The sequence below is a fragment of the Anolis carolinensis genome, unplaced genomic scaffold (assembly GCF_035594765.1).
Source record: "Anolis carolinensis isolate JA03-04 unplaced genomic scaffold, rAnoCar3.1.pri scaffold_7, whole genome shotgun sequence".
NCBI classification, from domain to species: Eukaryota; Metazoa; Chordata; class Lepidosauria; order Squamata; family Dactyloidae; genus Anolis; species Anolis carolinensis.
In genome coordinates this window covers 22,856,128-22,870,322 of record NW_026943818.1, presented here as the reverse complement: position 1 = coordinate 22,870,322, position 14,195 = coordinate 22,856,128, and the positions used below count along the sequence as shown (strand labels likewise).

The window sequence follows — 14,195 nt, the reverse complement described above, 5'->3', positions numbered from 1 at the left end:
AGCAGACAAAAAACCAGTACAAGAAAACCGTACTACAAACTAGAGCTGACAGCTGGCACAACAAAACACTGCATGGAAAGTTCCTTGACAAAATTGAAGGAAAAGCTGATAAGGAGAAGACCTGGCTCTGGCTCACGAATGAGACCCTGAAGAAGGAGACGGAAGGCCTGATCCTTGTAGCCCAGGAGCAAGCCATCAGGACAAAGGCAATTCAGGCCAAGATTGAAAAATCAGCCAAAATGCAGACTGTGCAAGGAAACTGACGAAACCATTGATCATATCCTCAGCTGCTGTAAGAAAATCGCACAGACAGACTACAAACAGAGGCACAACTATGTAGCCCAAAATGATCCATTGGAACTTATGCCTCAAGTACCACCTCCCAGCAGCAAAGAACTGGTGGGATCACAAACCTGCAAAAGTATTGGAAAATGAGCACACAAAGATACTGTGGGACTTCCAAATCCAGACTGACAAAGTTATGGAACACAACACACCAGACATCACAGTTGTGGAAAAGAAAAAGGTTTGGATCATTGATGTCGCCATCCCAGGTGACAGTCGCATAGATGAAAAACAACAGGAAAAACTCAGCCGCTATCAGGACCTCAAGATTGAACTTCAGAGACTCTGGCAGAAACCAGTGCAGGTGGTCCCGGTGATGATGGGCACATTGGGTGCCATGCCAAAAGATCTCAGCCGGCATTTGGAAACAATCGAAATTGACAAAATTACGATCTGCCAACTGCAAAAGGCCACCCGACTGGGATCTGCGCGCACCATCCGAAAATACATCACACAGTCCTAGACACTTGGGAAGTGTTCGACTTGTGATTTTGTGAAACGAAATCCAGCATACCTACCTTGTTTGCTGTGTCATACAATATAATAATAATAATAATAATAATAATAATAAATAATAATAATAATAATAATAATAATAATTTATTCTTATATCCCGCCCCATCTCCCCAAGGGGACTCAGGGTGGCTTACAAAGGGACCATGCCCAAACAATATAAAAATACAACCGTAAAAACAAATCCAAACACAGCAATAAATACATCAAGAAAAAGCATACAACAACAATTTTTAAACAATTAAAACATGTTCAATGCCCTGGAGCGGTATAGTTGGTACTTCAATCTTCAGACTAAGTGTGAGGAATAAGGTTAACAAGGTGCAATGCATTATAACTTCTAGTGGAATGGTATAGCGATAAGGTGCAAAGTTTTGGAATAAAAAGCGGTAAGGAAAACTCCCAAAATACAAACAGGATACTTATAGTTGAGCATTCAGCTCACAGCAAGCAGAGCGTGAAGTGTTATGGCTGGAAAAGGATTTAGAGCTTAGGAGGCAAAGATGCAGAGTTCAATCTTTAAAATCTATTAAAATTCCCTATAGGAATTATTTCATTTTCTTTGCTGTCATTGGACCTTGCTGGCAAAATCATGGCTCTACCAAATGCTGAATGTGGCTTTCAGCTGCTACTTCTTTATGCTACTATGCAATGTGTGCCGCCTCTATATCCTGGGCTCCTTGTTTTCCATTTTAAAAAACTTATCCAGATGTTGAGTCTTTCTTTGCCTGTACATCCCCCCCCCCTGTTTTTTATCACCCAAGATAACTTACTGCTAAACCATTAATAGAGCTTGTTTTCAACCACCAGCCAAGCTGGCAATCTATAACTCTCTGCTTCATTATGGTTCTTAGTGAGATTTTAATGATTCCTGCGAAGGAATGGGGTGGTGGGACGCGGAGGAGCAGTGGAGCGCTCCTGGGAACGTCAGGTTTCGGCATCTGAAAAATATCCCTGGGGACCCTCTCGCTCCGAAAACCAAGCATTTTTGAGAGAAGCCAGTAATCAGAACACCTACTGTTTCTTTTAATTACTTGCTTTAACTTTTCGCTAAACCTGCCTCACTTAATAATCCTTCTAACGGTTGCCGGTTGCCGTAATGAGCCATTTTCCTCTGTTGTATCCAACAACAAGCACCGAAGCCATCCCCTTCCAAATTCTCAGGTTGCCTGCCAGTTGATGGCGGACCCAGATGGCGTCTTCCTAATGACTACTAATATCTCAGGAGACTCATTTTTTTAAACGAATGATTATCTTAAGTTCTGTTGTTGGAAGGTATCAAAAGGAGGGAAGATTAAAGAAATATTTTGCACCTCATGCTCCCAACAGAGGTATCTAGGAGAGTGGTGGACCAGAGAAAATAGCCTTACACGATGACCTCAAAAACCCATTTTTGACAGTAAGCAACAAACAACCTATTTCCTCATCTGGACTCCTCCAGATGAGGAAATAGGTTGTTTGTTGCTTGCTGTCAAAAATACAACTGATGTTTTAATTATCCTAGATCAGTGGTTCCCAAACTTATTTGGCCTGCCGCCCCCTTTCCAGAAAAAATATGACTCAGCACCCCCTGGAAGGGGGGAGTGGCTTAGGGGGTGGGTGTGGCTCCTGCTCAAGAGGGCGGGGCTGAGCCTCTCCCCTAGTCCAAGATGCAGGGCTGCGAAGGGAGGTGGGCGGGGCCACAAATGGACAGCCAGGATTGGGATGGGCGGAGTTACGAGCTCTGAGGCAGGGCTGAGCTTCTATCCCTGTCCTGCGGGGCTAAAAGGCCCTTCAGGAGAGGTATAGAGGCTCAGCCCTGTCTCGGGCTCTTGGAAGGAGGCCCCGCCCCCTTCCCTAGCCCCGCCCTCTGTCCCAACAACCGCCTCAGGAGAAGTATAGATGCTCAGCCCTGTCTTGGGCTCTTGGGAAGAAGCCACGCCCACTCCTCTAGCTCCACCCCCTGTGTGTCCTAACAGGCGCCTTTTTGGCCTCTCAGAAGGATCTCTCTTGCGTTATCTCTCCCTTCATCTACAACAGGAGCATAAAACATTAGGCAAAATAGGAATACATAGGAAAACGCATGGAGCGTTTAGGGCAGATTGTATACATGAAAGAAATAGTTTTCCAAAGTACCTTTAACAAGCCAGGCTTCCCAGAAGAAAAAGGGGAAGGAAGGCAGGCAGAGTGGAAGAAAAGGAGGAAAGGAAAAATGAGTTAGGAAGGAAGAAAAAGGGAAAGGAAGGAAAAGAGGGAGGAAAGAAAGAAAGGAAGGAAGGAAGGAAGGAAGGAAGGAAGGAAGGAAGGAAGGAAGGAAGGGAAGGAGGAAGAAGGGAAGGAAAGGAGGGGGAAGGAGGAAGAAAAAAAGAACGAAAAAAGGAGACTTCAGTGAGTGGGGACCTGGCCCAGGTAAACTAGACATTAGGCATGTCCGATCGATGAAAAAAATGTTTCAATTCTCGTTTCTAAAGTAGGGGGCGCTGGTGCTTTGATATAGAAAGTATTTCTGATTTTTTCACCCCAAAATTTCGTAATGATTCTAAATGTTTCTAAAATGGCGGACGCGCATGCGCAATCGCTACACACCGGGTTTGTATGGCAATCTTCCATGTGGACGCAGAGGACGTTAGCCCCCACCTTTGCGTCCATCGTGAAAGCTTCTGATTGGCCGGGGAGCGGCAGCCATGTTAGGCTGTCCTAAGCTCCCATTCAAGGTAGGTTGCAGAAACCAAAAAAAATTTTTTTAAATATTTTTAAAAATATATTTTAAAAAATTTGGGGGGGGGGGGGGAATTAACGAAACTTTAAGAGACAATTAGAGAATGGGCCAACAATGGTTCGAATTACATTGCTGGTTGCGCTGTGAGACAATGTCTTGGAATGCGTATCAATAATAATAATAATAATAATAATAATAATAATAATAAAAACTTTATTTATACCCCGCCACCATCTCCCCAAAGGGACTCGGGGCGGCTTACATGGGGCCCTGCCTTGGACAATACAATATAACACAACAAAACAACATATCATAAATCAATTAACCAATACAATTGATAAAATATACAGTACAGCACAGAATCAAGAAAGCAATCTAACAGGGGTGAGCCGCATGAACACTAAGTTAAAAACTCAGGGTGAGAAAGGGATCAAGATAAAAACCTTGGGGAACAGGGACATCAGATAATGAAACAGTCTAGGGGATAAATGTTGAGGGGAGTGACAAAAGAACAGTTACTCTCCGAAGGCACATCGGAATAGCCATGTTTTTAAATCTTTCCTAAAGGCTAAATGAGTGGGGGCTTGCCTAATTTCACTGGGCAGAACAAAAAAAGCGAGAACAATCCGAAATAATTCCGATATACGATTCAAAACGATTTTTTGGACATGTCTACTAGACATCCCAAGGACCCAGGGCTGGTTTTCTCATGCAACGTTAGCAACAAATATTGGCAAATATTCAATGCCGTAGAAACCATACCGAGACAAAATAATCCACCCCATCCTAACCCTGAGATGGGGGTGGGACCGAGAGCAGGGCCTTCTCCCGGGCAGGTATGTAAGTGGAGATGTGGTTTGCCAAATAATCTGATAGTTGATTTTGTTTTATGCTTTGCTACTGAGGCTGTCTGTTGAGGGTTATCTACTGAGCAGTGGGAGATTCAGAGGACGTTCCCAACAGAACTGGTCCTTAGAACCGTGCAGTTTGCAACCACAAGATGGGGCGCTGGCTGCCAGGTCTCCAAACGGGGATGCGAGAAGCACATGTCTCCCTGATGCTCCCACGCAAGCATGCCCAGCCCTGGCGAGATCCTTCTCGGGCTCATTTGTTCCCACACAGAGGCTGTAGACGGAAGTGGAGAGGCACCCTGTTGGCTTTGAAACTCAGTCGAAACCCGCTTTTCCGCCAACAGAAGAGCGAAGGAGGGAAAGCGGCTAATATAAGTCAATCCTCCTACAATATGTTCACAGCTAATAGAGAAAGCTGCTTGAGTGACAATCTGGAAACCCTGCAACTAGGGAGGAAGAGGCTCATGCCGCTAGAGAGTGACTGGCAGCCAGAATGGCCAGTGGATTTGTTTTTTGGCTGTAGATTAGAGTCTGGTTCTGGTTTTCTTTAAGGTGCTTGTCATGACCAATAGATTCCTATGTGCCTTAGGTCCCAGCTGTTTGACATATTCTACTTCTCCATATGAACCTGCCAGGGCTGTGAGATGCTCTTCTGCCAGTGCCCTCGCCTTAACAGCCGTGGGAGTTTTGGACACAATACAAAGAAAGGATTCCCTGAAATGCACAGGCAAGAGGCCACTATAACTAGAAATGTAATCCAATAATATCTATATATATAAAAGAGTGATGGCATCAGGGCAGCGGACAAAACAACAAAACTACAGGCCCCCCAACCTTGAAATTTGACAACACAACCCATCATTCACGGCTCTAGGTTGATACAACAAAAAGAAAAGAAAAATAAAGTCCTAATTACAGGGAGAGGAATAATAGTTTTTATCCAATTGCTGCCAGTTTGAAGGCTAAGCTCCGCCCACTTGGTCTCCTAGCAACCTACTCAGCCCAGGGGACAGGCACAGTTAGGCCTCACTTAGGCCTCTTCCACAGATTATCAGATTTTAACTGGATTATATGGCAGTGTAGACTCAAGGCCCTTCCACACAGCTATATAACTCATTTAGAATCTTATATTATCTGTTTTGAACTGGATTATCTTGACTCCACACTGCCATATAATCCACTTCAGTGTGCATACTAAACATAAAGACAACCATACAACAGACATTCAATACCACCACTATCTCAACAATTTCTCACCAACACAACCAGACAATGCCACAGCAACGCGTGGCCGGGCACAGCTAGTAAACTATAAAACAGTAATTAAACCAAAATATAATCCATGTGTTATCAACACACATACATTCATAGAAAGTAAAACTCTATATTCAGAGTTTGTGAGTCCAATGCCCACCAGTTCATGTTCCACATGGAGGACTGTATAAGTCACTAATTGTGAGTCCAAATTTAAATGTCCAAGTAAGTGAATCCTTTTATGAAATCCAATGTTTTAAACAAGTCCAAGGTTAGTCACCATCCACAACTGGTTTCGACTATGTAGTCTTCCTCAGGTGGTGGTTATGCAGGTATGGAGAACCTAGAGTAGTCAATTTCGTTCTTCAAGTATATAATTTCAATGTGTCATAATCAATGACGGAGTGGACCTACAGGGAATACATACGAGTGGCTAGAAACACTAGTACAGGATAAAAATACAAATTACAAAGTATAGTAAAAGCATTGAAGACTGGAGCATGTATAATCACATTATTCAGTGTTGGCCATTGTGGGCTGTGTACCAAGTGTGGTCCAGATCTGTCGTTGGCTGGTCATCGCCTGGCTGCAGTGCTCTCTGGATGGGGGTGAACTACTACAACTCCCAGATTCCCAGGGCAATTGTCCCGAAACATCCGTCAGTATCCACAGCAGGCTATGTTCAGTCTGTGTGCCAAGTTTGGTCCAGATCCATCATTTGGTCTGCAAGTTCAGCAGATCAGTGCTTTAACACACTTCGCCACTGGGGTCCCCTGAGTAGATAAATAGGTACCACTTAAAAGCAGGGAAGTATTAAGGCACCCATAAGGAAATGCCAGAAAAATGCCCGTGGTGGCCAGAACAGAGCACAAGCCTCCAAGATACCAAAGATGGGAAAAACCTATATATACCTCGGTCTATTGTCTGTCTTGTCAGTATATAAATGGTATTGAATGTTTGCCGCATATGTATGATCTATGATCCGCCCTGAGTCCCCTTCGGGGTGAGAAGGGCGGAATATTGTTGGTTGTCATCCTGGACTGCACAAGTCTCAACTAGTTATGTAGTGGATAGGATTAGACTGAGGGAACCCTCTCTATATTCCCATGCATGCCTAGATAGGCCTTTGCTGGTTTCTCTCTTCCTTTTTTGTTTACATCCACTTCCTCACCTTTTTGTTATAGTAATGTGAACCCTTTAGGGATGAGGTAACTTCCTCTATCTAACTGGAATGTTAATTGCCCCGAAGGCTTGAACCATGTGGTCAGCCATATCTCTTCCTCCTTTGTCTTCAATCTGAGAAGGACACATTTTGCCCTCTCTCCTGGCAAAATGTAGCTATTTAGATATTTTGTTATTTTTGGGGTTGTTGTATGTCTTTCGGGCTGTGTGGCCATGTTCCAGAAGCATTCTCTCCTGACGTTTCGCCCACATCTATGGCAGGCATCCTCAGAGGTTGTGAGGTATGGAGAAAACTAAGCAAAGAGGTTAATATATAAAGAACATGAAAGGCACTGCAGACTAATTCAACCAGAGAAATCAGCCATAGCAGAGCATTTGATGAACCAGCCTGGACACAGAATACTATTTGAGAACACAAAAATGCTGGACCATTCTAACAACTATCATGTCTTGGGCTGTGGCGCAGGCTGGAGAGCAAGCCAGCTGGAATGAATCACTCTGACCAGGAGGTCATGAGTTCGAGGCCCGCTCAGAGCCTATGTTTGTCTTGTCTTTGTTCTATGTTAAAAGGCATTGTATGTTTGCCTATATGTGTAATGTGATCCGCCCTGAGTCCCCTTCGGGGTGAGAAGGGCAGAATATAAATGCTGTAAATAAATAAATAAATGTCAGACTGCACAGAGAAGCCATTGAAATCCACAAGCATGTGGACAACTTCAACAGAAAGGAAGAAACCATGAAAATGAACAAAATCTGGCTACCAGTATTAAAAAACTCAAAAATCAGAACAGTAAATAAAAAGCAATACTCTGAAAACAGAGGATTTCCAGACATGAATCAACCAAGGGCAGTTAACGACTCTAAACAAAGGATGCCCCAGAGGCAGGAAGAAGACAGCAGATAAGCTTTTCAATGCTAATTAAAGTGATTAACTACACAACATTCACACTGACCTCTCTCACCCTAGACTTTCCACAGATATATATTAACCTCTTTGCTTAGTTTTCTCCATACCTCACAACCTCTGAGGATGCCTGCCATAGATGTGGGCGAAACGTCAGGAGAGAATGCTTCTGGAACATGGCCACACAGCCCGAAAGACATACAACAACCCTGTGATCCCGGCCATGAAAGCCTTCGACAACACTTTGTTATTTTTACTTGCTTACCTTCCTTAGATGCTAGCTTAGAGAGCTAGTTAGCTCCTTTTCTATCTACAATGGGTTTCTTTTTACCTCAATAAATGATTTTTGAACTTCTAAGGAGACTTTGCAATCCTTTGCCATCCTGAGAAACAAAGGCTTCTCCAAGCTCACCACATGTAAGTTTCTGCTGTTTATGAAGTGTGCTTCTGCCACTGTTCTGTCACGCGCTGGGCCTGTAACTATTGTCTTTGTATAGGACACATACTTTATGCCCAGCGGGAAGCCAGGGTGCCTCAAAGAGAGGTTCTTGAGAATTTTCCTGAAAAGGATAGTCCTTTGGGTCTTTAATGAGATAACAAAGTCTTTATTGTTGAACAAATAATAAATGTTCAAGGAGTCAAATAACACTTCAAGGTTTCCTTAATAAACTGTTGGCCCTTTCAGTCTTGTCCCCAAGGGACAGGCAATTGGCTTTGGATAAGTGTGAAAACCCTCTTATAACCTCTTCCAGGCTGTCTATTGTAAGGGCCTAGTCTATGTGGGACCCACTGTCGATTCCAAATGCGTCTGGGTATCGAGTGGACCTACCAACCAAGGCTTGTAGATGTTTCAGCTGGGGTTCTGTGGATCTGTGGTGCTGTTCTCTCTCTGAGGTTTCTTTGGAAACTTTAGGGCTGTTTCCCTCAGGAGCCAGAGCCTTTGGGACCTTTCCCCTGGAATTTCTGTTTCTGTTTTCTCGGATGTTCTATATCCCCGGATGTTATTGAGATATGAAGCTTTTCTACGGGATGAGCTGGTCTACGTCCTATAGTTTAGCTTCCTAAGTGAGACTAACTTAAAAATGGCTCCTTCCCTCCCAGAGCCCTGAACAGGGGGCGGAACCAAACTTGATGATTGACAGGCGGCCTGTCCTATGATTGCAAACATTAGCAGAAAGAAAATAAAGTCAGAGCTTCTGGTACAGCCATACCAGCACAGCCACTCTGCTGTATTTTTGAGGAATCACCCCAAAAGAGGGTTATTTTTGAGCCTAACCACTAGATAGATTCCCAACAAATATAAATGCTGTAAATTAATAAATAATAATGATTTTTATTGTTTATTTTTCTTTTCAAATAGGGAAAAGAAGTCTCCTGAGAAGCCACTGGTGATGATGGGGTTCTACGGCATGTGCCATTTTCCCGTCTGCCCATTGCATGGTACTCTTGTGTAGATGTCAACTCCAGGATTTAGGAGGAGAAGTGAGACCTGTCGTGGCCTTTATAGGGCCACCCTTTCCTGGGCAGAGAAGAGGATTTCACCATGGATGCCCCACTGTGTTTGTCTTTGCACCTGCATCATGCTTGTCTTGCCACCAAACCAAACAGCTAGAGGATAGTGAGGTTTGGCCCAAAGTGTGTGCTCATATCTGTGCGGTATTGTAGGGATGGAAGAATCAAGAACCCAGAGGCTGTGAGGTAGGCAACCTATTTACAACGAGCTCTGGACACTGAGGTACTAGATGGAGGATTCTGGGCATAAAGAAGGGCCGGTTTGCTGTCCCTGTGTTCCTGGGGAGCAAACTGTCCGCATGGCTTGTCGGTGATCCGTTTTGTGTGGCCAAGCGAGGGAACGAAGGGGAGACAGCCACCCCTCCTTCTTTCTTCTCTGTGTCTCCTCAAAGTGACCTTCTCAGCCAAAAGAGTTGATGGATTAGGCTTATCACACAATAACCATGTAGTCTGGTTTGAGGTGTGGGTGGGGATGGGAATGAAGTTACTGGAAATTGCCTTCTCGGATGCTCCACAAATGCCTCTGTTTATATCTAGGGCTTTTTTTACACTACACAATAATAAGCATGAGGATTTCATTTGAACTGGGAAGATCTGTTTTGCATAGTCTGTCAGAGAGCTCTGGTGCGACTCTCTGGGATCTGTAGCACTGAAAGTGGTATCATAGCGCTATCATTATGCAGCATAAAAGGGTCCCTAGTCTCTCTATGTGGCACAGAGTATGTTATATTGTGTTAAGAGGCTGGCTGCATGTTTTTGCTGTGTATTCATAGTTTCTTAGTATCTTGTGATGGAAGGCATCTTGTACGTGACCTTTTATTGGTGAACTCTGTTGTTTTTCCGCATGAACTGGGAATGATAATAAAGAACTTCACACTTTCCCTGTGGATTCAGTTCCCTAGTGATACTGTGGTGGGGTGTGTATGTCAGCTCTTGAAAGCTATAGGACTCAGTGCAGGCTCACACAGGTAGTTCCGTGGAAATGCTTTATTGAAAACCTTCTTTACAAGTTGAAATCAAAGCTAGAACTAACGTTTTCCCGCCAAACCCCGAGTATATCCACCTCCTACCTCCCCCCCCCTTTCCATATTCACATGTATCTGTTATGTAATCCTTTCCCAGGCTTGCGAAAATGCTTTATTGAAGACCTTCTTTACAAGTTGAAAACGAAGCTAGAACTAACGTATTCCCACCAAACCCCAAGTATATCCACTTCTTACCTCCCCCCCCCTTTCCATATTCACACGTATCTGTTATGTAATCCTTTCCCAGGCTTGTGAAAACGCTTTATTGAAGACCTTCTTTACAAGTTGAAAACGAAGCTAGAACTAACGTATTCCCACCAAACCCCGAGTATATCCACTTCTTACCTCCCCCCCTTTCAATATTCACACGTATCTGTTATGTAGTCCTTTCCCAGGCTTGTGAAAACGCTTTATTGAAGACCTTCTTTACAAGTTGAAAATGAAGCTAGAACTAACGTATTCCCACCAAACCCCGAGTATATCCACCTCTTACCTCCCCCCCCCTTTCCATATTCACACGTATCTGTTATGTAGTCCTTTCCTAGGCTTGTGAAAACGCTTTATTGAAGACCTTCTTTACAAGTTGAAAACGAAGCTAGAACTAACGTATTCCCGCCAAACTCCGAGTATATCCACCTCCTACCTCCCCCCCTTTCCATATTCACACGGATCTGTGATGTAGTCCTTTCCCAGGCTTGAAAAACCAGAGCAAGCCATAAAACCCATCCTCCTAGCCAGGTGGCCCTTATCATTTAGATTATCTCCCACACCGCATTTCTATGACGGGATGTGGAGAGTTCAGCTGTTATGAATGCTGGGCTTTCACATCCTGACAGTGTATATGTTTTGTGTCATGCTCTTACCTGCAAGAGGTATTCCCACCATTAGAGTGAATGAAGATTTGTCCATTGATGGTCAGAATTGACCAACGTCTTCACTTTTCTTTGCATGTGTGATGGAAAGAACATGAAGTTCATAAACCTGGGGAAAACCCAAATAATTTCTTCATTCCGATCCAGGGCTCTGGGTGTCTTTTGATTATTTTATATCCTTGCATCTTCAATCGTGTTTATCAGGCTGAATTAGGACGACGGTTTCTTCTTCTTTTCATCTTCAAGAGCCGTGACAAGTAGGCATGACAGAAGGTGTGCTGAGAATTTGAGGAAAGTTTCTTTCAATTTGTCCTTGAAATGTGTGATTTGTATAAATACTCAGGATGGGAAGAATGTCAGATCCTCAGTGAATAGTTATGTATTTATTTATTTACAGTATTTATATCCCACCCTTCTCACCCTGAAGGGGACTTTGCGCGGCTTACGGAACACACATACAGCAAAAATTCAATGCTGATTATACAATTAACAAGGACAAACAACACAAACAGAGGTAAAGGCAATTTTCTCCATTGTGGTCAACTGTAAAATACGCACATATGGTATTTTCTGCGCCTGCGCAGTCAGTTTCGGAATCTTCTAGAAAGCTCTTAGGTACAATATTGGCGTTAGCCCCGCCCACTCTCCCCATAGAGTATATAACCAGTGGGAGGGGCTACAGCCTCAGTTCCTTTAGTCCACCGCTATTGCAGCAGTTAGGGAATCTTTTTCTCATTTCTCTTCATCTTTGACTAGAGTTTTTGGACTGCGTGATTATTATTATTATTATTATTATTATTATTATTAGTTACTATTTTTATTTTTCATGGTCATGGTATGTTGACCACCACTTTCTTTAAGAAGTGTCTTATGTGAGGAGAAAAGCTGTCTGATGGATGGGCATATTATGTGTCAGCCCGTTTTTTCATCCCCCAGGCATGTAAGCTCTGCGATTTGCATTGCATGTCTCTTCATTTGAGCAGGAAATACCATATATGTGAATTTCACAGGTGACCACTCGGAGAAATACAGTTACAGGTAAGCAACCTTTTCTTCCCCATCTTCTTTCTGGCATCTTGGAGGCTGTACTCGACTCCGGCCATGGTGGGGGGTGCTGTTGCTTCCATGTCGAGAAGCTTCCCTCCAATTGAAGCCCTTAAAGGCGCCTTTATTACCTCCCTGCTAAAAGTGGCACCTATTTATCTACTCGCATTTCTGCTTTCGCCCTGCTAGGTGGGCTAACGGTGGGTGCTCACCCCCAATCTTGGCTCAAACTTTCTGCAGCACAGTGGTTTAGCTTGCTGTACTAAGCCCGGCTTATTGCACTAGGACAGGGTTATGCTACACCGACGTTACATTGTGTCTTGGTTACGCTACATCAGGATTTGTTATCGAAAGCTTTCATGGCTGGGATCACAGGGTTGTTGTATATTTTCCGGGCTGTATGGCCATGTTCCAGAAATATTATCTTGTAACGTTTCTCCCACATCTATGGCAGGCATCCTTAGAGGTTGTGATGTATTGTGCTTAGTTTCTCCATACCTCACAACCTCTGAGGATGCCTGCCATAGATGTGGGCGAAACGTCAGGAGAGAATACTTCTGGAACATGGCTATACAGTCCGGAAAACATACTGTAAGACAATTACCTTCAAAGGTTCCTGGCTCAGGAGGGAAATCAGGCAGAAAAACAAAGCAAAAAGCAAAGTTTATTTTCACCACAGCTGTGAGAAGGCAAACAGCCGTACGTACCCTAGAAAGCTGTACCATGCAATGGCTGCCGCCAACAAAGAATATATATCTTGGCTTATCTAAAATTGACCAATGGCTGAGGGTCTTCCTCACCTTCCACACCTACTTAATGATACCAATGACCTAACTTGTTTACTCTGAGCTTTCTTCTCTCCCTAGAACTTTCTAGAGAATGGCACCAGCTCACAGGAAGGGAGGGGCATATGCAGAGGCAAAACTACATAGGCAAAAGTTAGTATTTTCTGGCTTATGGTTCAATACAACAACCCTACTTGTTATGATTTTAGCAGTTTGTTGGGAATAGATCGCTTTTATAGCATTTGAGAAGTAGAACCCAGCATCCATTTCTCTCAAAATTTCTGTTATACAAAACCAATTTATGTTATCAAATGCCTTTTCGGCGTCTAAAAATAGAAAGGCGATCTCCTTTTGATTATTTTTATCATAATATTCAATGGCATTCAGAATATTCCTTATATTCTCCTTCATCTGCCTACCCGGTAAAAACCCGGATTGATCTTCTTCAATTCTTTCTACTAACACCTCTTTTAATCTGGTGGCTAAAATACTCACAAAGATTTTATAATCAGAGTTTAAAAGCGATATTGGTCTATAATTTTTGACCTGAGTGTCCTCTGCTTTATTCTTGGATATAACTACGATATTTGCATTTTTCCATGTTTGCGGGATTTTTCTTTCTTCCAAGATACCATTCATTACTTTCTGCAGTGGTGTGTTATTAGTATATCCTGGAAAATTTTATAGTATTGTATCGTCAGCCCGTCTGGGCCTGGAGCTTTATTTGATGGTAATCTTTTAATCGCTCTACTGATTTCCTTTGCAGAGATTTTCCTATTCAAAATTTCTCTTTGTTTCTCTGTAATTTTTGGAATGTCCTGTAAACCAAGATACTGCGTTACTTTTTCTTTGGGAATTCTATCCTCTGTGTATAATTTCTCATAATATATAGTAAATTGTTTCCCTATGTCCTTATTACTGTAGTAATTTATTCCCCCTTCTTGAATTTTTGTGATATAATGTGCCTGTTTCCTCTTGTTTATTTTTCTTGACAGCCACTTACCTACTTTATTAGAGTTTTCAAAGTACAGTAGAGTCTCACTAATCCAAGCCTCGCTTATCCAAGCCTCTGGATTATCCAAGCCATTTTTGTAGTCAATGTTTTCAATATGCCGTGATATTTTGGTGCTAAATTCGTAAATACAGTAACTACAACACAACATTACTGTGTATTGAACTACAGTAGAGTCTCACTTATCCAACATAAACG

The 14,195-nt window shown here is 43.0% G+C and overlaps 1 protein-coding gene across 1 annotated transcript in view; it reads left to right on the top strand.

Moving 5' to 3' along the window:
• The window catches only part of rph3al (rabphilin 3A like (without C2 domains)), a 65,083-nt gene extending 54,943 nt beyond the window's left edge, over nucleotides 1-10,140 (top strand). Inside the window, exon 11 of the mRNA XM_062958950.1 lies at nucleotides 9,108-10,140. Within this exon, the coding sequence (XP_062815020.1) occupies nucleotides 9,108-9,139 (32 nt within the window). The 3' untranslated portion in view covers nucleotides 9,140-10,140. The remainder of the gene's footprint in view (nucleotides 1-9,107) is intronic.
• The last annotated feature ends 4,055 nt before the right edge of the window (nucleotides 10,141-14,195 follow it).